General features: G+C 47.8%; 1 protein-coding gene across 3 annotated transcripts in view; it reads right to left on the reverse strand.

The window, feature by feature from the left end:
* Positions 1-23838, reverse strand: part of PAN2 (poly(A) specific ribonuclease subunit PAN2) — a 1342435-nt gene that overhangs the window by 131185 nt on the left and 1187412 nt on the right. For all 3 annotated transcript variants that reach the window (XM_085600270.1, XM_085600271.1, XM_085600272.1), the window contains exon 24: positions 17694-17787. In XM_085600270.1, coding sequence (XP_085456396.1) covers positions 17694-17787 — 94 coding nt within the window. The remainder of the gene's footprint in view (positions 1-17693; positions 17788-23838) is intronic.

Genomic DNA, 23838 nt, shown 5'->3' on the forward strand with positions numbered 1-23838 from the left:
TTTGAATTGTAACTTTGCCTCTAGCCTCATAAAGAGACTTGTGGGATTCTGTTTAGAATAAATACATATATTTTATATATATATACCTGTGTGGACTACTCTTTCATTTGGTCATTCAAGAGGTTATCTATGGTAAAACAATAAGCTTAACACTCCTTCAAGACTTAGCCTGAAGGCTGCTCTCCACAGCTACCACTAGGATAGCTTTCTTTAAAGGTTGTCTTTAACCTATCACCATAAGAGTCGAATTGGGCTGGTGCAAGGTGTCCCCTATAACTAGAGGACAGCATATTCCAGGCCAACTTCTCACAATCGTGTTTTGGTAGTTCTCTCCCTGCTATCAGATTATTTATCAGCACCCTTGGCTCCAGAGGTACAGGGATTTTAGTAGAAGACTCAGTCACAACATTCCCCTCTCAAGAATCTTGGCTCGTACCCAAACCCAGTTCTTTTTCTGCATTAGCTATCTCCTTATTTAAAGCTCCCACCGCCGAGGTTAAATATGAAATGATGGATGCAGACTTTCTTGGGACTTTTGTTTTTAGACCCCCCTGGTCATGGCTGCATAGTTTTTTCCGCTTACCCATAGTTGATGTCAGTGGGGTGGCCCAGCCCACCCTCTTCCAGTCTGACGGGCTCGGACAGGCCCGCCCGGGCACGCCCGCACATGTCCCACGCTGCGGGAGGGCCGCTGTGTAGCCCCCCGGCGCGATGTCAGGTGCGGGAATGCATGTGCCTCTGGGAAATGTAGTTTCGTTCGGCTGTTCCCCTCACGGCTAAGGATTGAGGAAACCAGCCGTTAAAGTGACTAAGGGGCATGCTCTCTCCGGATCTGCGCTGGCTGACGCAGAAAAATAAAGAACTGATGTCAGCGCGCAGGGGCAGCGTCTAAGTAGACACCGCAACATCATCTCGGCGACCACCACGCAGACTGATTTGACAGACGCCACCTACCGACACGCAGGGGTAGTGCTAAGAAAAAAATTCTCCAGATCCAGTCTGGCCTCTGGGGGTAATTGTAAGGTAAGGAATCTATAACTACAGTCTTTTTCAGATTTAGACTGCAACTTGAGGTTTGTGTTCATTACAATGGGGGAAACCTGGAGTGGGGAGCTCCTGCCAAGAATAGGACCCTAGCCCACTCTGATTGTAGATCTGCGGGTTCTCCCGTGCTTGGACACCCGTTGGTGCCTAGTATGGATGAGGTTTGTTCTTTTACCTGCCCTGGGGTGTGGGAGTTGGTGTTTTTGTTGTTGGTTGGGGTTTACAAAGAAGATGGGGCATGCATGGCGGGCCGAGTAGGACACGAAATGGACAGGGAAGGAGGGAGAAGCTAGCTTAATAGTAACCCCTAGTGGGAAGGAGAGACACTTTAGAAGCAACTTATGGCACCCCCGTAGCATATAAAGTCCTCACCTGTAATGTCAAGGGGGCGACCTCCATGCCCAAACGCCACAAGGTATACGTCAATTTAGCCAAAGAGGAGTACAGATTGCGCTGCTACAGGAGATGCACCTCAAGGCTAAGGAGGGGGCCGCTCTCCAGCGTAGATGGCGAAGGAAAGCATATTATATAGACTACTCAGCATTTGCTAGAAGGGTATTAGTGTGGATCAAACCTAGAGTTACCTTTCAATGCACAGTGCAACTAGCAGATCCGGGGGGGAAGGTATATAGTGGTGTATGACAAACTTGACGGAGGCTATAATCACTATAGGGAGCTTATATTGTCCCAAAAGTAGACCCAGTCTCATTTTTTAAGACCCCCTCCTGAACATTGGCACCATACCTAGTAGGTTTAGTAATAATGGGAGGTGCTAATAACAATGTAATGGGTGTAGAACTAGACCGCTCCCACCCACCATTGAAAGATGCTCCAATAGTTAGATCAGCAAAGGCCCTGAAAGAATGGCAGGTTCAGTGGGGCATAGTTGACTCCTGGAGGGTGCTCCACCCAGGGAAGAGAGACTATTCTTTTTTCTCTCACTTACACGACTTGCATGTACGCCTAGACACCATACTCTGTACTCCACACATACACAAGCTGGTGGTAACCAGCGAATACCTGGCCAGGACAATCTCTGACCAGAACCCCCTACTTCTGGGACAAAACTGGGTAAGACCACGTCCGTGTATCCCTACATGGCGTGTGTAACTGGAGTCACTCAAAGACCCCGTCTTCCAGGTAGAGATAAAGACTGCCTTTACTCAATATTTTGAGGAAAATGACGGGAGGGGTGAGAGCCCACAGACTTAAGGGATGCCTTTAAGACGGTCATCAGTGGCAGATGCATATCTGAGAGGGCGGTGATCAGAGGAGCCCTACTACAAGAGACTCTGTCTGCGGAACAACTAAGGGAAATGGAGAAACTTAGGTACAGGAACAGTTACTGGAAGCTAAAATAAGAGTAGTGGAAAAGATCAAAAGAGTGCATGCTTTAACTACAGAAATTACATGATCAGAGCACATGTAAAGAGATTGCACCAGGACACTCCTGGCATGGCTAGCCAATCCAGCAAAAACATAAATCGTACATTCCATGCTTACTATACTGACATACTAGGGTAAGGCAGCCTGCACAGGGGATGACTGACTAATTCTTGTGGCCGACAAGACTGGACAGTGACGATGGAAGAAGCAGCAGCTCTGGGTGTGATGGGGGTGAGGGGGGGCAACATTGAGCTTTCGGCGGTCAGAGCCAATTAAGGCTATGGCCAGGAATAAGACCCCTGGCACAGACTGCCTGCCGGTGGAGTTCTACTCAACATATATTGAGGAGTTGGGGCCCAAGCTGGTGAGTCTCTACAACGGGGCACAAGAAGAGGGTAGGCTCCCCGCAACTACCCGAGAGGCCCTGGTGGTGCCGCTCCTAAAACCAGGCAAACCCACGGAGGATAAATCAGCCTATAGACCACTGTCAATGCTCAACCTTGACTATAAGGTCCTGAGCAAGATCTTCGCCATTCGTCTCTTCCCAAGTGAGGACCCTCATACAACGAGACCAGGCAGGATTTATCCCTGGGCGCAACACAGGGACTAATATTCGGAGATTATTAAGGGTGCTGGAGGCAAATACTTATGACAAATAGGAAGCTCTAATTTTCGCAGTGGATATTGAAAAGGCCTTTGATAGCCTGGAATGGCCCTATCTGTACTGTGTAATGGGAAGGATTGCCAAGGGCTGTTGGTTTGTGGCATGGACTAAATTACCTTACACTGGGTCGCTGGCCCGTGTGAGGACCGGGAGTATGAATTCGGACAGCTATCAAGTGATCAGGGGCACTAGACAATCATGCCCCCTGTCACCACTCCTATTTGCCTTGGCCATAGAACCCCTAGCCTATCATACCAGGTCTATGAACCCATACAGCGGTCTAGACTTATGCGAACAACATCATATAGCATTATATGCAGATGACCTTTTGCTTTTCCTCTGGAATACGAGGGAAGACCTTGCAGGAGCAAGGGAGCTCCTCCGGCATCTAGAGAGGGTCTCGGGTCTCCAAGTCAACTCGAGAAAGTCCTGCCAGTTTCCGACTACTGCGGGTAGAGATAGACCATATATAGCGCAGGATGTGATATGGGAGCTTAGGTGCCTATCGTACTTGGGGAGAAGAATCTATTATGACACCTCAGATAACCCCTAGAGGGTAATGTAGGAAAGGCCATTTGGGGGCTGAAAACAAATATGGAATTTTGGACCTTCTTGCCCCTGTGATGGGCAGGATAGCCCTCCTAAAAATTGTGGCACTGCCAAGGTTGCTGTATTTCTTAACAGTCCTCCCAATTTGGATTACAGCAAGTTACTTTCGAGACCTCAGGTCATTAACCATAGGGTTTATATGGCAGGCGTAGGCCGTCACTAGCCTCCCAGACTTCGAAAGTTACTACCTGGCAGCCCAGCTTCAATGGCTCACTCAATGGGTAGCCATTCGAATCAAGATTGCAGCGCACCTGGGCTGCCATATACCTGAAATCAATCCGCTGTCCCGAGCAGTACCGGAAGTAGCTATTTCAAGAACGGATACTAGCTCAGAGTTCCAAATCCTACATAAGTGCTGGAGCCGAAGCTTACAGAAATCGAAAACTAAGAGGCTGTATGTCCCGGGCATCCCACTAGAATGGCTTATTGAACTCCCATGCGGAGGTGAAGGGCATGGACTGAGGGAACGGGTGGCGGTTGGAGCTACCATGGTATGGACCCTGTAGAGGACGGATCACTACTGCCATTTGAAGACTTTAGAGAGCAGTATGAGCTCCCAAGGGGATACTTCCTCTTGAACAGAGCACTAACAGCGGCAATTCAGAAACATTGTAATATGGGGGTGACGGAACCGCAACTATCAGTCGGATGCCAATACATTGTGTTATCCTCTGGAACGTACAAAGCAGTTATGTGCCTGTACCGTAGACTCCGAGATGAGGGGATGGTCCCACTGGACAACCTGCAGACGCAATGGGAGGAAGATCTGGGAGCCCCTATAGAGGAGAAAGTATAGGGGGGGTTATTGAGGCACATTCCTAAAGTTTCTAGAAATGCGAGCTGATTAGCTATTATGTACTCCACAGGTAGGCTGTCCTGTTTTAGGTTTAAACCTATAATAACTGATAAAACCTCACTGAAAGGGAAATAGCCCTCACCAGTGTAAACATATAAATACCTTTACAACCACAAATAAATGCCATTCAAAGAAAGGAAAAGACAAGTGAAAGAGCCATTTGTTTCCTCCTGAAGAGGCCAATACAATGTAACTGTTATAGAAGCTAGCAGCAAGAAAGACTGGGCTAAGATTATTCTGCTTGAGTTTTGTTTAGGGATGCTACTAAAATATTGTTTCTTCCTCCTCTTGCTTTTTTCAGTTTTGTGGTCTTTGGTCTAAAGATGCAGTGTTTAGAAGCAGGTTTTAGATCTTGATAAATTATTTTACAAACTGTAGAGAATCTGGAAATATTGAAACCATATTTGATATTTTAGCTGTGTTTGATTCTTTCACTGCTAGGTAAAATGGCTGGTTTCATAAGAATCTTTCACAATATTTGCCATCATATTTACCCACAGAGAATGTGTAAAAACCCTTGATACATCAGCCCCCAGTTTCTAGTGAATCAGTATTGATAGTAGGTGAATTGCCAACACCTCCGACTTTAAACATTCAATGCAAGGTATAGTGACAAATATATGTGAAAAGAGTGCTATCACCAAGCATCTGGAATAGTGGTGAAAACATGACACCAGACGTTTGGAAAACATGGAACGCAGTGTCAATTGGAATGCTGCTGCAAAAAGGTTTTTTCCAAGTTCAACAAAGAATGGAGAAATATTGCTTGTACTTGCAGTGATTCAGCTACTTATATGAAAAAGTTGTGAGATGACCTGTCAAAATCGATACCCGGACTGAAGTGCTTTCCTGTAAGAGATCCCTGCCACTTTTTAGATGGTATGCTGAAAGTCTTAATCTTCAGAGTTAATGAAGAATGCTATTGACTTTTTAGTCCATTCTTGTGCACTATTTTGTTATGCAGAGGAACTAAAACGCAAATATTTCTCATTTTGTGCTTTGTGAGGCATCAAAGTCATCCCAACTGTGTCACTTAGCTGATGGTTCTCAGCCCAAGGGGCTGTAAATGATAAATTATCCCTGTGGCAACCGTTTACAGACGTTTTGCTGAGTGATGATGCCAAAGGCAAGAAATGGGAGGATCTTTGGTCGCATAATGATAGTCATGTGAAAAACAGTACAATGTACTGCATTCTTAGACTTTTACAGGAAACTATAACTGCTGTAGTGGACATAATTTAAAAAACTAGAGTCTGAAAACACCCTTGTCAGCCAAGTGTTCAGCATAATTGGTGTAGATGTGAACAATCTCCTTGAGAGTAGGTTGGGCGACACCTTTAGTGATTTTGGCACTGCAACATGTTCCATGTTAGAGTGCTTGCCACTTGGTAAGCAAAGCAATGTCGAAGAGCAATTCAGGAACTTTTATTTTACAATGTATGAGAAATGGTTTGCAATAATGCATAGAAATGTCCCTTCACCAACCATGGCATTTGAAGTCAATGAAACCTCACTGTGGTACTCTGTACAAGTTCTAGAACCCTTCCGTAAAGGGGAATTTATGCAGCACTTTCAAAAGAGCTGCTTCATTTTTGACCGCTTCAATAATTTTGGGGGCAATCTTCAAGTGCACCAGTATTGGTAGGGAAAGCTATGTCAGTGGCCAGAGTTAGCAAATTGTGTACTGGCTGTTTGGGTGTTGCCTGTCTCGAGTGCCAATGTTGAGAGGGCCTTTTCACAGAAAAAAGTTTACACGGGAAGGAAAGAACGAACACACATGACCAAAGACTCACTGAAGAAGTATTGTATGGTGTACCACAATAAGTTTGATTTGCAAAAATGTATTTGGACCTCATATACACTGTACGTGCACTATCTATACACCATGCACTATCAGTGCAGAGGTCAAGCAATAATAAAAGCAAAATGTTCCATAAACAACGTAAAAGGAATATGCTACTTACCAGTATGCATCTGTTCTTGGCATGTAGAGCTGCAGATCTATACACTTTTGCATAGATCGCCATCTGGTGTTGGGCCCGGATGTTTGCAGTTTGATTTTCTTCTTGGACAGTCTTTGGAAGTCACGAGTTCGGTGACTCCTCCTTCGGTCCGTACTGCGCATGGGCTTCGGCTCCATCCTCAGATTGTTTTTCGCCAGCAGGGAAAAGATGGAGCGTAGTGATAATAGTAAGAAACCCATATGTGTTGTATCTAAATAAGATAGACTGGAACGGATACAGGTAGCCGGGGAGGCGGGTGGGCGTGTATAGATCTGCAGCTCTACATGCCAAGAACAGATGCATACTGCTAAGTAGCATATTCCGTTCGAGGCATATGAGCTGCAGATTATACACTTTTGCATAAATTATATAGCAGTACCCAACCTTAGCGGCGACCACCGGTATCCGTTGCAGTGGTTTGAAATAGTGTCTTTAGTACAGCCTGGCCCACACTAGCTTCTTGTTTAGAGTGCACGTCTACACAGCAATGTTTTGTGAAGGTGTGCGGTGTTTACCATGTGGCTGCTTTGCAGATGTCATCTAAGGGTATGTTCCCTAGAAACGCCATAGAAGCCCCTATCTTTCTTGTAGAGTGGGCTTTAGGTGGAACAGATAATGTTCTTTTTGCTTTTTGATAGCAAATTTGTATGCACTTTACAATCCACCTAGCTATCCCTGATTTAGAGATGGGGTTGCCTTTATGCGGTGGAGAGAAGGAGACAAACAACTGTTTAGACTTTCTGAAAGGTTGCGTTCTTTGTATGTAGTACAGTAAAGCCCTTTTAACATCAAGTGTATGTAGAGCCCTTTCCGCAACAGATTGAGGTTGCGAGAAAAAAACCGGTAATTCCACCGATTGATTAAGATGGAAGGGGGAAATGACCTTGGGCAAAAATTTGGGATTTGTGCGAAGTATCACCTTGCTGTGATGTATCTGTAAAAAGGGTTCTTGTATAGTGAACGCTTGTATCTCACTAACCCTTCTAAGGGAAGTGATAGCTACGAGGAAGGCTGTTTTCCAAGTGAGGAACTGTAGCTCACATTTATGCATTGGTTCGAAAGGCGGACCCATTAGCCTTGTAAGAACTACGTTTAGATTCCATACAGGGGAAGGTGGTGCCCTGGGTGGAATTACTCTTTTAAGGCCTTCCATAAAGGCTTTAATAGCAGGCACTCTGAACAGTGATAAATGCTGTCTGTTTTGCAGGTAAGCAGCAATTGGTGCTAGGTGTAGACGTATGGATGAATATGCCAGGTTACACCTGTGAAGATGGAGCAGATAGCATATGATGTGCTGTATGGATGCATCTAAGGGGTCGATTGTATTGTTACGGCAGTAAACAACAAATCTCTTCCACTTTGCGGCATAGCATGCTCGAGTGGTAGGACGTCTGGCTTCCCTGATAATGTTTATGCAATCAGGGGGAAGGTTAAGGTATCCAAATTCTAAGATTTCAGGAGCCAGATCGCTAGGTTGAGCTGAGCTGGGTCCGGGTGCCTGAATTCTCCATGCTTCTGGGTTAGGAGGCATGGGGACAGGTGCAGCTTTTGGTGTGGTACCACTGAGAGCTGTAGTAGTGTGGTGTACCACGGCTGCCTGGCCCATGTTGGAGCTACCAGAATGAGTGTGAGGGAGTGCTGTTGTAGCTTCCTTACCACTAATGGAATTAGTGGGAGAGGTGGAAAGGCGTATGCAAAATTGCCTGACCAGTTCATGCATATCGCATTGCCTTTGGACAATGGGTGTGGGTATCTGGCGGCGAAGCTTGGGCATTTTTTGTTTTCGTGGGTGGCGAAGAAGTCTATCTGAGGATGCCCCCACTTGTGGAAGAATGGGTGAAGAACTTGTGAATGCAGTTCCCATTCGTGCATTTGCTGCGTTTGTCTGCTGAGCAGATCTGCCATGGTGTTTTGTATGCCTGGGACGTGTTGTGCCAGGAGAAAGATTTTTTGTGGAATCGCCCATCTCCATATGCTCTGTGCTAAGCGGGAGAGCTGGGGAGAGTGTCCCCCCCCCCCCCCGTTTTTGAATATAATACATTGCAGTCATATTGTCTGTGCGAATTAGGACTGCCTTGGCTGAAATTTGTTTCTGAAACTATTTCAGGGCTGGAAAGATCGCCAATAACTCCAGATGGTTGATGTGGAGTAACCTCTGTTGTGGCGTCCATAGACCTTGCACTGTGAGGTGTAATAGATGCGCTCCCCAGCCGGAGAGCGATGCGTCCGTTGTTAGAATCACCTGAGGAACCGGGTCCAGGAACGGTCGCCCTTTGGAAAGGTTTGTGGTGTTCCACCACTGCAGAGATCGATGGGTGCGGCTGTCCACCAACACCAGATCCGACAGCTGACCCTGGGCCTGGTTCCACTGGCGTGCTAGGCACTCTTGGAGTGGACACATGTGAAGTCTTGCATGAGGCACTATGAAAATGCAATACGCCATCATCCCTATTAGTTTCATGAACACTCTTGCTGGGAGAGAGTGCTGAAGAAGGAACTTTTGGCGCAGGGCTTGCATGCTTGCGATCCTGGCTGACTTGGGATAGGCTATAGCTTTTGAGGTGTCTATAGTAGCACCGAGGTATTGCTTTGTGTGAGAGGGTATCAAGTGGGACTTTTGGTGATTCACCGTAAAGCCTAGCTGGTGGAGTAGTTGTATGGTAGTGTTTGTATTTTATACACACTGGTGGTAGGACGCGGCTTTTATGAGCCAGTCGTCCAGGTAAGGGAAGACGTGAATGTTTTGTCTTCGGAGGTGTGCTGCCACTACTGCCAGGCATTTGGTAAACACCCGTGGTCCGGTTGTGACCCCGAAGGGGAGAACCTTGAACTGATAATGTTGGTTGTCCACCACAAATCGGAGGTACTTTCTGTGAGCCAGGTGTATTGGGATATTAAAGTATGCGTCTTTCAAATCCAGTGTAGTGAGAAAGTCGCCCTGACGGAGGAGTGGGAGAACTTGCTGAAGAGTTACCATATGAAAATGGTCTGAATGGATGTATGCATTTAGAGGCCGGAGGTCTAGAATGGGCCGTAGGGTCTCGTCTTTCTTCTGTATGAGAAAGTACAGAGAGTAGACCCCTAGATTTTGCTGATCGACGGGTACCTGCTTTATCGCGTGTTTTTGCAGGAGGGAGAGTACCTCTTGTTTCAGAAGTGTGGTATGTTCTTGTGACATCGCACGGTGTCTGGGAGGAATATTTGGGGGGGTAGAAGTTAGTTCGAGACAGTACCCTGACCGAATAATTTGGGTTACCCATTTGTCTGATGTTATGGCTTCCCAGGTGTGAAGGAAGTCCTGTAGTCTGCCCCCGACCGGAGTGGAATGGTCTGGGGGGAGCGGGGGAAAGTCATTGTGTGGGCGGTGTGGCAGAACGGGCGGTGTTGGGTTTGCCCCTGCCTTTATTATTGTTTCCTCGATATCCACCTCTTTGGTAGCCCTTTGAGAAGGTATTTTGAGGAGGGGACTTGTAGGAAGTGGAGGCGTTTATCGGAAGAGTAACCTCTGCCAGAGCCTCGAAAGGAGGAACGGCGAAAGGAGCGTCTAGGGGTTTGTGATTGCATAGCTCCCATAGACTTCGCCGTATCTGTATCCTTCTTCATTTTTTCCAGGGCTTAGTCTACTTTTGGGCCAAATAAGTGTTGTTGGCCAAAAGGGTGGTTTAATATAGATGCTTGGACCTCTGGTTTAAAGCCTGAAATTCTGAGCCAGGCGTGACGGCGAAGCAGGACACTGGTGTTTATAGCCCTGGACGCCGTGTCTGCTGCGTCAAGTGCACATTTAATAGAGGTGTTGGTAATAATCTTCCCCTCTTGTATTAGCTCATAAGCTTTATTCTTATATTTGTCCGGGAGATGCTGCACTCTATCGTACCTTGCCAGCAGCGCCTGTGTGTTGGCGATGCGCCACATATTGGCAGCTTGCGAGGCAGTGCGTTTGCCTGACGCATCTAAAAGCTTGGACTCCTTATCAGGTGGTGGAGCCTCACCAGATGACTGAGAGTTGGAGCGCTTCCTAGCTGTGGAAACCACTAATGAGTCTAGGGGTGCAGGTCCTTTAATATAGACAGGATCCGTGGGGGCTGCCTTGTACTTCTTTTCTATTCTGGGGTTTAAGACCCTAGCTCTAACTGGGTCTTTGAAAACCTCTGTGGCATGCTTGGTCACCCCTTTAAGCATGGGTAATATAGCGGTGGATTTATCTGCTATGTCAAATGTGTCAAGTAGGAAGTCTTCCTCAACTGGATCACTGTGTAATTCCACCCCATGGAAATGTGCCGCCCGTTGTAAGAGGTGGTGGAACCCCAGGGAGTCTTCTGGTGGAGACGGCCTGGATGGATAGAGATCATCCTGAGGCACATCTGGGACATCGGGATTGTGATAATCCTCCCATGGGTCAGGTGTTCCCGGAGGAGTGGGGTCCTGCGGGGCATCTGTGGGATCATAGAATGGATCTCCGTGGTCATCAGGGTCTGGAGACGGGGTTGGAGACCGATGAGGCAAGGGTGGAGAAGGCGGGGGCGGAGATGGAGGGGGTGGAGGAGGAGGAGGAGGAGGAGGAGGAGGAGGAGGTGGTGGAGGTGGGTACTCTGAACGGGGATGTGGCAGAGTCCTTCCGTTTTGGTGGTGGAGGAGGAGTTGGTTTGTCCAAAAGTCTTTTCTTGGAAGACAAAATTAATTGTCCAGTCCTTGGATCCTTTGTTAAAGTCTTTTGAAGAGGATCCGGTGCGAAAAGCTCCTCCGGCACCGATTCGTACATCAGTGCCGATGGTTTCGGAACCGAAGGCTTCGTTGGTTTATCCGCGCCATGCTTTCTCGGGGTATCCGATTTTTTGGTCGGCGCCGAGGCATGCTTCGACACGGAAGCATCGGTGCCGAGGGATTTGCGTTTGGTCGGCACCGAGAGGCCAGGTTTCGACACCGATGGCTTTGGAACGGAACTTGTTTTCTTTGGCGCCGAAGAATGTTTGTCGGCGCCGCTAGGAGGCTGGCTCGAGCCCGAGCCGCCAGGAGACTTGTGATGCTTTTTCACCGGGCCCGAAGGTGGGGTGATGGAAGCAGTATGCTTGGCTTTCCCTAGGCCCGGAGGCGAAGGGGTAACCGGAGTCTCTTTCGGTATGGGCGCGGGAGGGGGTAGAGTACTCACGACCCTCTGTGCCGGTGTGATCTCCTCCACGTCGGAGTCGTCGGCCTCGTAAGCGCAGACGATATCTTCCTCCTGCTCGGTGTGCTGCTGTCCCGAAGCTCCGGTGTCTTCTCCGAAGATGTCAGGTGGAGCCGAGGTCGATGAGTGCGCCATGGTGCGTCCAGCTCGTCGATCCCGAATAGTCTTTTTCGATCGAAAAGACTTGCAGGCGGGGCAGTCTCGGGCCTCGTGTTCGGGAGAGAGGCAGAGGTTGCCCACCTGATGGAGGTCGGTGTGGGGAAATTTAGACCCACATTTCGGGCACTTCTTGAAAGGAGTCCTTTCCATCGGCCGAGACCGGAGTCGAGATAGGCCCGAAGGCCGCCGCCGATGTCTGAAATCGAGGAAGTGCCGAAGAGAGAGATGAAGAAGTCGATTCCGTCTAAAGAATCTCGATGGACGAGGATTTTTCGTCGCAGGTCGAACTGGAAAGGTTCAAAGCCGGAGCACGAAGTATTACATCCGAGCCCGATGGCGGAAAAAAACAATCTGAGGATGGAGCCGAAGCCCATGCGCAGTACGGACCGAAGGAGGAGTCACCGAACTCGTGACTTCCAAAGACTGACCAAGAAGAAAAACAAACTGCAAACATCCGGGCCCAACACCAGATGGCGATCTATGCAAAAGTGTATAATCTGCAGCTCATATGCCTCGAACACACTGTTTCTGTTGTATTTAATGGAGCGAAAATGTGTAACCACTGATCACTACTGTTTTCTTAAGGTATTGAAATCACTTGAAAACAATGAAAAAATCCCTCCAGAATTGACCAAAAATAGGAACTGAAAACAGGAAAGCCTATCCATAGGGCATACCTCACTCCAGAATGGATAAACTGCAACAGACGCTAAATGTCCTCGCCGCGCAGACATAGGTGCAGAATTCCTAAACATGTTTTGGAGTTGCCAGAACCTGGAGATTTTTGGGAAAACGGTCACAAATACGCTGACTGAGGTGCTAGACAGGGAGGTTCACTGCACACCAAAACATTGCCTCCTCAACTGGTTCCCACATACTCTCAAGACTAAAGTCACTAGTGGTTTCTATGACTTGGCACTTCTAGCCAAAAGAGATAGCACAGAAGTAGAAAATGCAAAGGGGGCCTAGTGCTAAAGGCTGGAAAAGGAAGGTACTATGAGGGTCGGAATATGAGGGAGCGATTAGACTCAAACACAAGGTGTGGTCAAGGTCTACTAGTGGCGGCCAGGGCATGGGGGATTCTGGTGGAGGAACTAAAACAAGAGAATGGCCCCCAAACTGCTGAAACTGAAGATCCTGGGGGAACTCCTTGATTGGGTGCGATAGCACTGACAGCCTTGGGAAGACTTAATTCCTCAGTTAAGAGGGAACAGCTCTCCCCCATAACTGAGCGTACGACACTTAGTGAAAATGGAGCACTGAATGTATAAGAGGAAACTGTTGTTACCCCCTAACAGACCTGGGAAACAGATACCTGCCTTGAAACTAGCTACAGGCCCGACCGTGGCACGCCCGGGGGTGGGGAGGGAGGGTGGTGGGGGGGTTTGTTGTCCAACACTGTAGGTGGAACTGTAATTGCTGTCTGGATGCTGTAGTCCCACGCCAAGACGCTCTGTTAGACAATGTTATCGCTCAACCTGTTTATTATGTATTGGAGGGGCCCAGAACCTGGAGCCTGCAGCGATACAAGACCTTACAACAAGAATAATATGCTTTGTACTGCTAACACCGAGTGAATACAAATATTCAACGTCTTTACCCACTAGATGTTTGCAACAAAACACTAAAATTCTGTTGGGGAAACCTTTGACTTTAGTTTCGGTATTGAAGTGTGTCCAATCTTGAACATTGACTGCAGATCCAAAGTGACCTTGTGCAATGGCTGATGGGCTGTCGAAGGTTTCAACCCAGAGATTGGCTAATACTTCGGCACCGGTGAGTCTTGGGTTCTCAGCCGAACATGGCTTGCCGGCACTTGAAGGCGTTTTCAGAGCATCCCGAGGATCGACAAATTTTACTCTGCTCGACACCAAGCCGGTTTGTGGAGATAAGTACTTTGAGGCTTTCGGCTTTGGGTCTGGGCTCAATGCCAGACTCCCATGAAAGCAGTGCTCTGCCTCTCCAGCTTGTCTTTTGGGAGCCCAAGACAGACCTGCTGACGTTACTGAGGCAAGATGTATTCCTTTAGTTCTCAGTGTCGGAAGTTGCTCTGGCGGATAAAACGTCACTTTCCTCTTATCTGGCATCTTAAGATTCAGAGAAGTGTACCTCTTCTTTCTGAATGTGGCTTCATGTTGATAAGCCAGCCTCCTCTTATTCTTCCTCCTCCTGAGCCTCTGGGATACCCTTGATGTCTTGTACATCTTCGATGCCGAAGATAAGGATTGTGGCCTGCTAGGCTTTTGTGCTGGATTTTATAGGGTGCCCAATGTAGGAAAGTAGAATCTGCTTCTTATGGTTACCCCCACTTTTTGCTGATGTGTCACTGTTTTTGGCTTAGTCTGACTGGGATCCTGCTATTCAGGACCCCAGTCTATCTGCGTTCTCCCTTAAATTGCTATGCATGTACTTTAGGTACACTCCAGATACGATACTGAGGTACCCGTATCAGTCCCTAGTATATGGTACACCATGTACCCAGCGACTAGGTACCCCAGAGCAGACTATGTTAGCTGGTGCTTGCACCACTTACTTAAGATATAGGTTCACTATATCTATCTAAATCACAACACTTAAAAACCTATCAGTCACCCCTATGGCAGGCCTTAATAATCCTGATGGCAGGGTGCTGGGTTTTACGAGAGAGGGTGCCCCTGCATGAGCAGAGCCCCTCTGCAGCCTTCGGAGACCATTCTCCGGGGTTGTCTGTGATGCAGTCAGACATATATGTTTAAGTGCATAATAACCTCACTGTAAATGCTAACTTTAAAACAGCTGCTTAGAAACATGTCGTGTTTGGTGTCAAACACCTTGAAATCATACCTCCACACCAGTAACTGGTACGGGAGGTATGATTCCACCCTTCCAAAGGGACAAATGTGGGTCACCAGTCTACCCGGTACCAGCTTTCTCGACCTGGGCAGCACAAAATGGACGCTGCCAGTCACAGACACGATTCTGCTCTCCTGCTGCTGAGCCAAGCTCGAGCAGAGGAAGGCATGACAATAGGCATCCTGTCACAGGGAGGTGTGACCACCTCCCAGACAGGGTTTAGTGTATTGGGGATGGGTGGGTGCACTCAGAGTGCTAGAAAGTCTGCACTGGGGGCACATTTGGTGTCCCTGTGCATAGTCCAGCTCAAACCAGTTCTGGGAGCCATTGGCTCCTGCACTGGCACGAAACTGGACAAAGGACATGGGTGTAGCCACCCCTCTGTCCTGCCCCTCCCCTAGGAGGCTCCACAGACTCTTTCCACCCCTTCCTATGGGTATAAAGTGTGTTACCTGACTACAGGACTTTAGATTTTACCTGTACAAGATTCTGCTAAGAAGAAACCAAGTACTTCGACTGCCTGCAGGACGCTGGACGACTGAAGAATCTCCCTTGGAGTAAAGGAGTTTCTCCCCTGCAAAAGCAGGCACCTAAACACATCTGAACAGTTTGCTTCTCCCGAGCTTCTGAGGACGCCGAAGATTCAGCAACACTGGAGGTGGGTTCCCGAAGGTCCCTGAGGTCGATCTGCCCTCTCAGCGATTCTGAGACCAGGACCCCTCGTGGGGACCGTGCAACCCGAACCCATGTGCACCGCGTACATTTGCAGTTGCATATGCTTGTTGACGATTGCCGAGCTTGTGCATTGGACTCAGTGTAGTCCTGACCATGAGCAGTATTTGCACCGAAGATTTCCGGCCTCCACTCCTCGAGTGTCCTGTGGGCTGGTACTTTGCAAACTTGCTTGAGGTCTCTTCGCAATCCCAGGTCCGTTGGCCTGTGGGTCCTGGCAAGGGTCACCTTGTTTGTTCTTGGGCTTACCTAGTTGCTCCAGATGTGCCCTGACTCTCCAGTGCTCGGAGAATCCCCTGGACCTTGCTGGTCCACACCATAACCTGTTTCCTCTGACCGCGTGGGTTGCATTTGCCAAGGTTTGTTGGTGCTCCAGCCGGACATCGACCCCTCTGCACTCGACATCCTTCGAGGGACAGCTCACCTCTAGATCCTGGTCGTCCTCGACGTCTCCTGGTCCCCGTGGCTGTGGAGTCAAGCAACCCTTCTTCGCACCTGAAGCACTCGGACATCGGTGGACATTTGATTACCGAGCCCCTGGTCACCAGAAGTGACCCAGACTCTGTCACCTCTGCTCTCAGGTTCCTCTCACCTCAAATCCAGGCTTGGATTCCTCCGGACACTTCGCCCTCCTGGCAGCAGTACTTCTTTGCAACACTCCATTGAAAACGACGAAGGTTGCTGACACCACTTGACCCCTATGCACCCGGCTCCTCTGGGATAGGTAACACGGGTACTTCAGTACTCACTGGTGGGTTGGCCTTAGAAGCTCCTATTTTCCAAAGGGCTTGCTCAAAGTCCTCTTACAAGTGTTCTTAACTTGTAACTTTACAACCGCGACTTTCTCATAGAGTTGTACGGAGCACGCAGTCCTGTTTCCTCACTGCACCCGTCCTCCTTGGGCTTTCCTATGTCACTCTTTTGGGTGGTTCCTTGGGGACCCAGCGATTCTACCTGCTCTAGGCACTGTGTCTAGTCAAGTCGTTATTGTTATAACATTTCTTTAGTATATGGTTCGGTCTCCCCTCGAGCCGCTGTGTATTGTGATATTTACAAATGTTCTAATGATTCAGTATTGTGTGCTTTGTGCCCTAGTCTCGTATAGAGACTAGTAGAGTGTTATATTAATAAATACATATTTTCATATAACTACTATGTGGTTCTCCTTTCATTTAATCATTTATGAGGTGATATTCTGGTAAAACAAGCTGCTTTACATTCCTTCAATATTAAGCCTGAAGGCTGCTCTCCACAGCTACCACTAGGATAGCTTTCTAAAGGTTATCTTTGACCTCATACATCATAAGGGTCATGTGGACTGGTACAAGGTGCCCACTTTAATTAGTGGACAGCATATACCAGGCCACCTTCTCACACCCAGCATCTATATTTTTTGTGTTTCAGTGTTTTGTTTGCAGGGGAACATGAGACAGACCTCGCAGGTCGACACTTTAGGGTAGGGACACAGCAGAGGTTGCATATGCTGTGGCAGCACAGGTGTAGTTAGCATTACCCTGAGGACAGAGGTGAAAAGGAGTTCTTTCCATGCCTCAGTCCACTCTTGAGAAATGCCCTAAAAGGTGTGTTGACGAACATTTTAGGATATGGCCCAAGTTGAGGGTCTCCGGAGGTGGTGTAATGTTTGGATTTGATCGATGCAAGAAATTTCTGTCCTTCTATGGAGTTGCTAGAACGGAATAGAAATCTAGTTGAGGTTTTGTGAATGTTTTCCACACTTGAGTGCCCGAGCCTGAAGGTAGAAGAAAACAATCTAAGGTGGAGCCGTTGTGCTGCTACATTTTAGAACAAAGGATGAGTCACGACAGGCCTTACGACTTCAACTTCTTCGAAGAAAAACAACAAGCAAACATAGGGCCCAGCAAAAGATTGCAAGAGTAGGCATAGCATGTGTATCTACAGCCACACATGATTGTATATATCATTAAGTATCAACACATAGGGGATACCAAATAAACAAGACGTGAATATCTCTTCAGTCTAAATGCGATTAAGGCATTACACCCCAGTACCCCAGACACAATATTCTTAATATGTCACTGTATTATTGAATTAATCTCACATTTCTTAACTCTAAACCATGTGCCTTTCAGCAATGGATTTAGGTCCTGCCTGCTAGGAGGCTGGGCATTGATGCAGAAGGCATGTGGCATTAATAAAGAGGATAGGTAATGTTACAGGTGGAGCCTTTGCACTGGCTTCATAATATTGATGTTCTGTACTAACCCAGGAAGTACCAGGCCAAGAAGCGTAGGGAAATCATCCTTTTCCTTGGCATGTGGAACAGATACACTGTGTCAATCACCTGCTCTTTTGGAACCTGAAAAATGTGGAAAAACAATTACAAATTACTACAGGGCTAGGCCTATGGAACTCAGGTCATCCAGTTAAAACTGCATGTAAGTGAGCTAAGCAAAATGTGAACCAAACAAAGACTTACAAGGGTAAAATGCGCAAATGAAACCTGCCCATACCCCACATAAAGATCATGAAAAATTCAGATTTATCCCCAAGAAATATTGCACCTCTGTCGGCACATGCTCTTAAATCTATATTGGGTCCAATTCCTTTCTTTTGATTTTGTATTGTAAAGTTCAGGATTTCTGTATTCAAAACCAGAAAATGCTTAATGTAAGATAAGAACAAGTTACTGGCCTTCTATAATACTCTTTCCAGTGGATACTTTGTTTAACTGCAGATTCCTCACCTATTGAACTCCTCGAGGCGCCAGACTGGCTCTGGAAACTTTTAAGCAATTGCCTCCATGCGCAGACAGGTTGAACCATCGAACACCGTGGCAACCTCGTCGCACCGAACACTGCAGCAACCTCATCCTGACGCTGGAAGTGATGGCAAAGGGCCTTATATTGGGACCACTCGTGCAAGATGAAGTCAGTTTACCATAAGGCATTTCACGCCCTTAGACGAGGAGCATCAATAACAGATTACGATTCAGGACAATGTTAAGAATCTAACATGGGACCTTATTAAATCCAGGAAGTCCACCCCACAAAAAGAGGGGAGGAGGAAACGTGGGGAGTAACCTGCAGCTAGAGAATCCACCAGAAAAGGCATTAAAGAAGATATGCTACTTGTTCTTTTGTAGATACGTCTAACCGCAGATTGCTCATCTTCTGAATCTATACCAAAGCAATACCTCCCAAAATGTGTCCTGTCTGAGTCGTGAACTTCATACCAGGAAATTATGCAGGACTGAGCACACAAAATGGCCCCATCTGCAAACCTGTGAATCAAGACAGTAATGCCTGGTGAGGGTGTGGAGGAGTGCCCAAGTAGCTTTCTGGTAGATGTCCAGCACTGGAACACGCCTGGTTAAGGTCCTAGAGGCAGACTTATCCCTAATAGAATCAACTTGAATGCCCTCAGAAGGCTCCTTCTAAGTCAAGGCATAGCACTTTTTATTGCAGAGAACAATCAATGTGGATCAGGTCCATTTTTGAACGGCCTTCCCCTTCTCACCAGAAAACTCTATAGAGTTGGTCATCCACACAGTGCTAGTTCAATTGATGTAAAAGCGAAGGGCTTTCTTGAGATTCAATCAATAACCCTTCTCCTCTTTACAGTTATGTAGCAGTGAGGAAAATGTGGGAAGGATGATAGAATGAGCCACATGGAAGGCCAACACCACCTTTGGAGGAAAGGATGCCCGGGTCCAAAGCACCAGCTTGTCTGGAAAGAAGCTGGCATATGGTAGTGTACTGACATGCCTGCAGTTCATGGACATGGCAGGCAGAAGTAATTACAATGAGGAAGACAGACGTAAGATGCAGACACCACAATTAACATCTGTGCATTGGCTTGAAAGGCAAGCCACTAATAAAGTTAGAACCAAGGTAAGGACTTCTATGTAAGCTCTTTAAAAAAAAACATATTGAGCTGGTGAGTTAAACAGGAAGGACTGGTCAAACAAACTGAGAAAGGCATAGTGGGTTGGGCCAAAGATAGGGCAAACAAAAGTACATGAGAAAGTTTATAGCCTTCAATAAATCAATCCTTTGGTCCTCGCACCAGGGCTTAAACTTAGTCCAGGGTAAATCAACTTCATAAACGGATGACGCACTGCCAAGAAGACATCCAACACCTCTAGAGGCAGCTCAAAACCACTCAACCGGTTCTGCATAATCTTCAAGCATTGATGTATAGGTCATGGAGAATTGGATGAATAACCCTGTCCTGTTGCTGTAACAGCAAGTCTTCCCCAAGTGGCAGACTGCGCCCGAGGGGCAAATATCAGGCTCAGCAGCTCAGAGTATATCACTCTTTGAGACCAGTTCGGGGCTATCAGAAAGATCTGAACCTAGTGTTTCCTGATCTTTGTAGAATTCAAAGCAGCAGCGAATGGAGTGGGCATGGGTAGAAGAGACCAGAACCCCACATAAGGTGGAACACATCACAGGGAGCCTTGAGGCTGAAACTCCAAAGTGCAAGAGACCTGACAGTGAGTGCTCTCAGTGACAGCAAACAGATCTACTTAAAGAGACACTCCACTGAGCAAAGATGCTTTCATCTACGTGCAGCTGCAGAATCCACTCATTACAGTGAGTCTGCTGAGCTTGTCTGCCCTGGCTTTCAGTGCTCCTGGAAGATGGTTGACATGAGAGCTCCTGAATATCCAGCCAGTGCCAAAGTTCTAGTATCTCCTGGCCCAGCACCTGCTACCCTTCACCGGCCTGCATGTTGCTGTACCACAGGGTAGTTGTGTTGTCCTTCAGAATTTGGTCAGGGCTGCACTTTACGAAAGGAAGATATGCTTTGAGCCCGAGCTGGATGACAACTCCAGAAGGTCGATGTGGTACTTCTACTTCAATGGAGACCAGAGGCAACTGATCCCCACCTCATCCAGGTAGGCTCCACAGCCCGGAACAGATTCATCTGTCACCACTGTGAGCTGTGTTTAGGGTAGGGAGAATTGTCTGTTGCACATCAGGTCAGCGTCTTTTAACCAACATTGGAGGTCCCACGTTGTCACATTTGACCCATGGAAACTGTCTGAGGCACTGCAAGTGTTAATAATCCACTGAAGGAGGAGGATTCACTGGAGAGCACACATGCCAAAGACCATAATGCACCAAAAAGATACACAATACTAGGTGACTAAGAAGCCTCAGACTAGTCCAGGGTGAGACCCAGGACGGAGCCTAAAACATCGGGATCATACCCTGAATGTCCCAGACTCGATGCTGGGGCATTAAGGCTCTGAACGCCACTGTGTCCAGAACTGCCCGTATAAAGGCAATTGTGTCACTGATGGAGAAACACTGGGATGAAAGCAGCAAGATGGTCTTTTACAGGTTGGCCTGTGACTGACTGATGAGCCCTTATCTAACAACCATTTATCGATGTATGGGAAGGCCTGCTCTTTCGAACCGCAATGATGGGCCTCAACTACCACCATCACCCTTGTCAAACAAATTGTGGCTGAAGTGACCCCAAAGGGGCAAAATAATGAAATTAACTGTTCCTTTCCATTGACAAATCTGAGGAAACACCTCTGGCACTGCAGGACAGGGACATGAAATTACATGTACACCACCCAGTCCCCAGGATCTAAAGCAGAAAGGACACAGGCCAAGGATAGCATCTTGAATTCTTCCTTACGAAGTAAGGCATTCAGGAATCAAAGATCGAAAATAACCTGAGCTTACTATCCTTTTTGGCACAAGAAAATAGCTGGGATCGCACCTGCTGCCTCTGTCATTTTCATGTACTCGCTTTGGCAGCAATGACAACCGTTGTCAAAAATGGAGGCATGTTCTTCCAAAGTCTAGGTGAAACAGGACGGTTGTTGACAAAAAGAGGTGGGTGTAATCCTGACAGAAAACCTGTAGGACCCACTGCTCTGAGGTAACTGCACGACAGCAGGGCAGGCAAAGGTTCGGGGAGCGGGTCTCCAGATCCCCGTAAAAAGGTGCAGTAAAATGACGAGAGTGTAGGATTGGTGCTTCTTTACAGTTCCACCCATCAATTCCATAGGCAGGGCAAGGTGTCTACGAAGTCCAATGCTGCCACCTGTCTGCATGTAAAAGCAGTTGCTGAAAGGTTTCCAGATCCTATAAACTAGGGGAATTTTAGTAAAGAACACAGCAGCCAATCAAAACATTGCAATAAGAACAAGCATTGGCATAGCCAATAGGTCTCGCCTTTGGGACCTTATAAGTGTTTAGACAAGCAACAGCTGATATTGTTGCACCAAGGATATTGTACTGCTTAACTAAACACTTATAAGGTTCCAAAAGCGAGACCTATTGGCTATGCCAATGCTTGTTTGTTTTGCGTTTCAGATTTCCTGGTACTAGTGCCTTGGCTATTCCAGCCTCTCAACCCAATTGGTGGCCTTGGGATGAAGTCCATGCCTCCCCCCTCTTGATGCCCAGATATTGACAGTCACCCCTCTACTTCTCGCTTCTTGCCAGAGCATCCAGGTGCAGGCTTGAGAGTTTAAAGGCATTTTCCTATGGTTTTTGCCCTCTTTGGTCCTATTATGGTGCAAGGGCCCGATTTTCTGACCCTTGACATTCACCCCCCACCTCTGGTATATTTGAACCCTTCTCTGTAAATTAATCTAACCAGCTAATTCTATTCTTTCCACTGGTTTTTCAAACCATCATCACTATTAGTGTAGGAAGAGCCCGATACCCACTGTGTTGTTGCCACCAGGTCACTTCGGATTGGCTGCAGAGATCATGTATCGGGGCTGCCTGTAACCAGTGCATGCTGTGAGCTGCTGAGTGGCCGCTATGGGGCACTGACCCTGGCTGCCTGTAACCAGTGCACACTGTGGTCTCCTACTCTGTTGCTATTGCATTGCAAATGCTTGTTGGTTCTAGAAGGAGCTAGATCATTTACAGCTGCTGTCACGTGGTTATTGTACTCTAGACAGCTGGGGGCATTAAACGAGGAGTAAGTATCCTGCTGCGAAAGCGAGGAGAATTCTGCAACAGAGCACTTCCTACAGACACGGGATTGTACAACATTTATGGAGCTATTTCCAAAATTTCTTGTGGAATTAAGGTGCCGCAAAATGGTCCGGCATTGAACAACAAATAGGAATCCGGTGATACGCCGGCCATTTTACTATGCAAACAACGTGTAAGGTGCTTGCCTCCCCCCCCCCCCCCCCCTCTGTGTAGGTAGATTCAAATAACATTGTTGTAAATATCCTTTGTTTAGTTTTGGCCATGTCAACTTACTCTCACTAACGCACACCTCCTTCACCCCCTAACCTTACTGTTGACTGGCAGTTCATGGTGTCCTACCTGTGATGAACGGGGGCACAGTGTGTTTTGTGCAGCCCCCCTCCTCCAAAATCAGAAAACCTCGACACCCTTTCAAGCCCCTATACACGTGCACGGGCCGGGTGAACCGACTTGTCCGAGGGAGTGGGTGCTCGTAGCAGCCCCCCACCCCCATGTGTGGTGTGTTTGTGTGCATGTGTGAGCGCGTACACACACTTTCTTTCCATGTCCACACAGCCTGCTACTTCCTGTGCGCGGTCTGCCTCGGCCCTCATCCTGCTCCAGAGTGCTCCAAACCCATCTCTGTAGGAAGCGCCGGCCCCCGGGGACCCCTGCCAGTCAATAAATAGAACATCAGTTCAAAAGGGCATTGGTTGGGTGGAGGAAGGGAGGGAGTGCAGGAGAGGAGGCCCTGGAGTGAGAGAGGGATAGTCCGCGAGAAACCGGGTGAGGAGGAAGAGAACCCTAGAGAGGGAGTAAGAAGAAAGGGCGCTTAGGAAGGTGGGGGCGCACCACGAACGGAGCGAGGGAGGGAGGAGAGGAAGGAAGTGGAGGTTGAAAGCAGCTACGTAGGAGGAGGAGGGAGACCTCGAGCAGACAGAAGTGGTACAAACAGAAATGAAGGAGTTTAGTTTACTAGAGCAGCAATAGAGCCATAGAGACTGACTGGAGTAAGGATAGATAGATAGAGAGAGAGAGAGGGAGGCAGAGGGGAGGAAGGAAACCGTCCTGGGACGGAGGGGTGGGGTGAGAGAACTCGACGTGGCAGGACGGGCGGGGAGATCAGCAGAGGCTGTGGCCCGTGCTGGTGTCCTGAAGCAGCCTCTTCAGGGAGGCGCCCTGGGTGCAAACTCATTCCAGGGGGTGTTTAGTGTGGCTGAGCATGGAGCCCCGTCCTTGATGTGAGGCAGGGAGAGGTTGCACCCCCTCACCGAGAGCACATCTCCACAGATCTATCCAGAGAGGCCTTCGGTGTACACTTCAGAATGTAACCGGTGCTCAGGTAAAGCGCTCAAATGCCCACGGGTCGAGTAAGCGCTATATAAAACAGCAACATAAAAACTTTTGAACTCTTATCACTAGCCTGCCGAAACGTTCACGTTCACTAATACCGA

This window comes from Triturus cristatus, chromosome 4_2 (assembly GCF_964204655.1).
Source record: "Triturus cristatus chromosome 4_2, aTriCri1.1, whole genome shotgun sequence".
NCBI classification, from domain to species: Eukaryota; Metazoa; Chordata; class Amphibia; order Caudata; family Salamandridae; genus Triturus; species Triturus cristatus.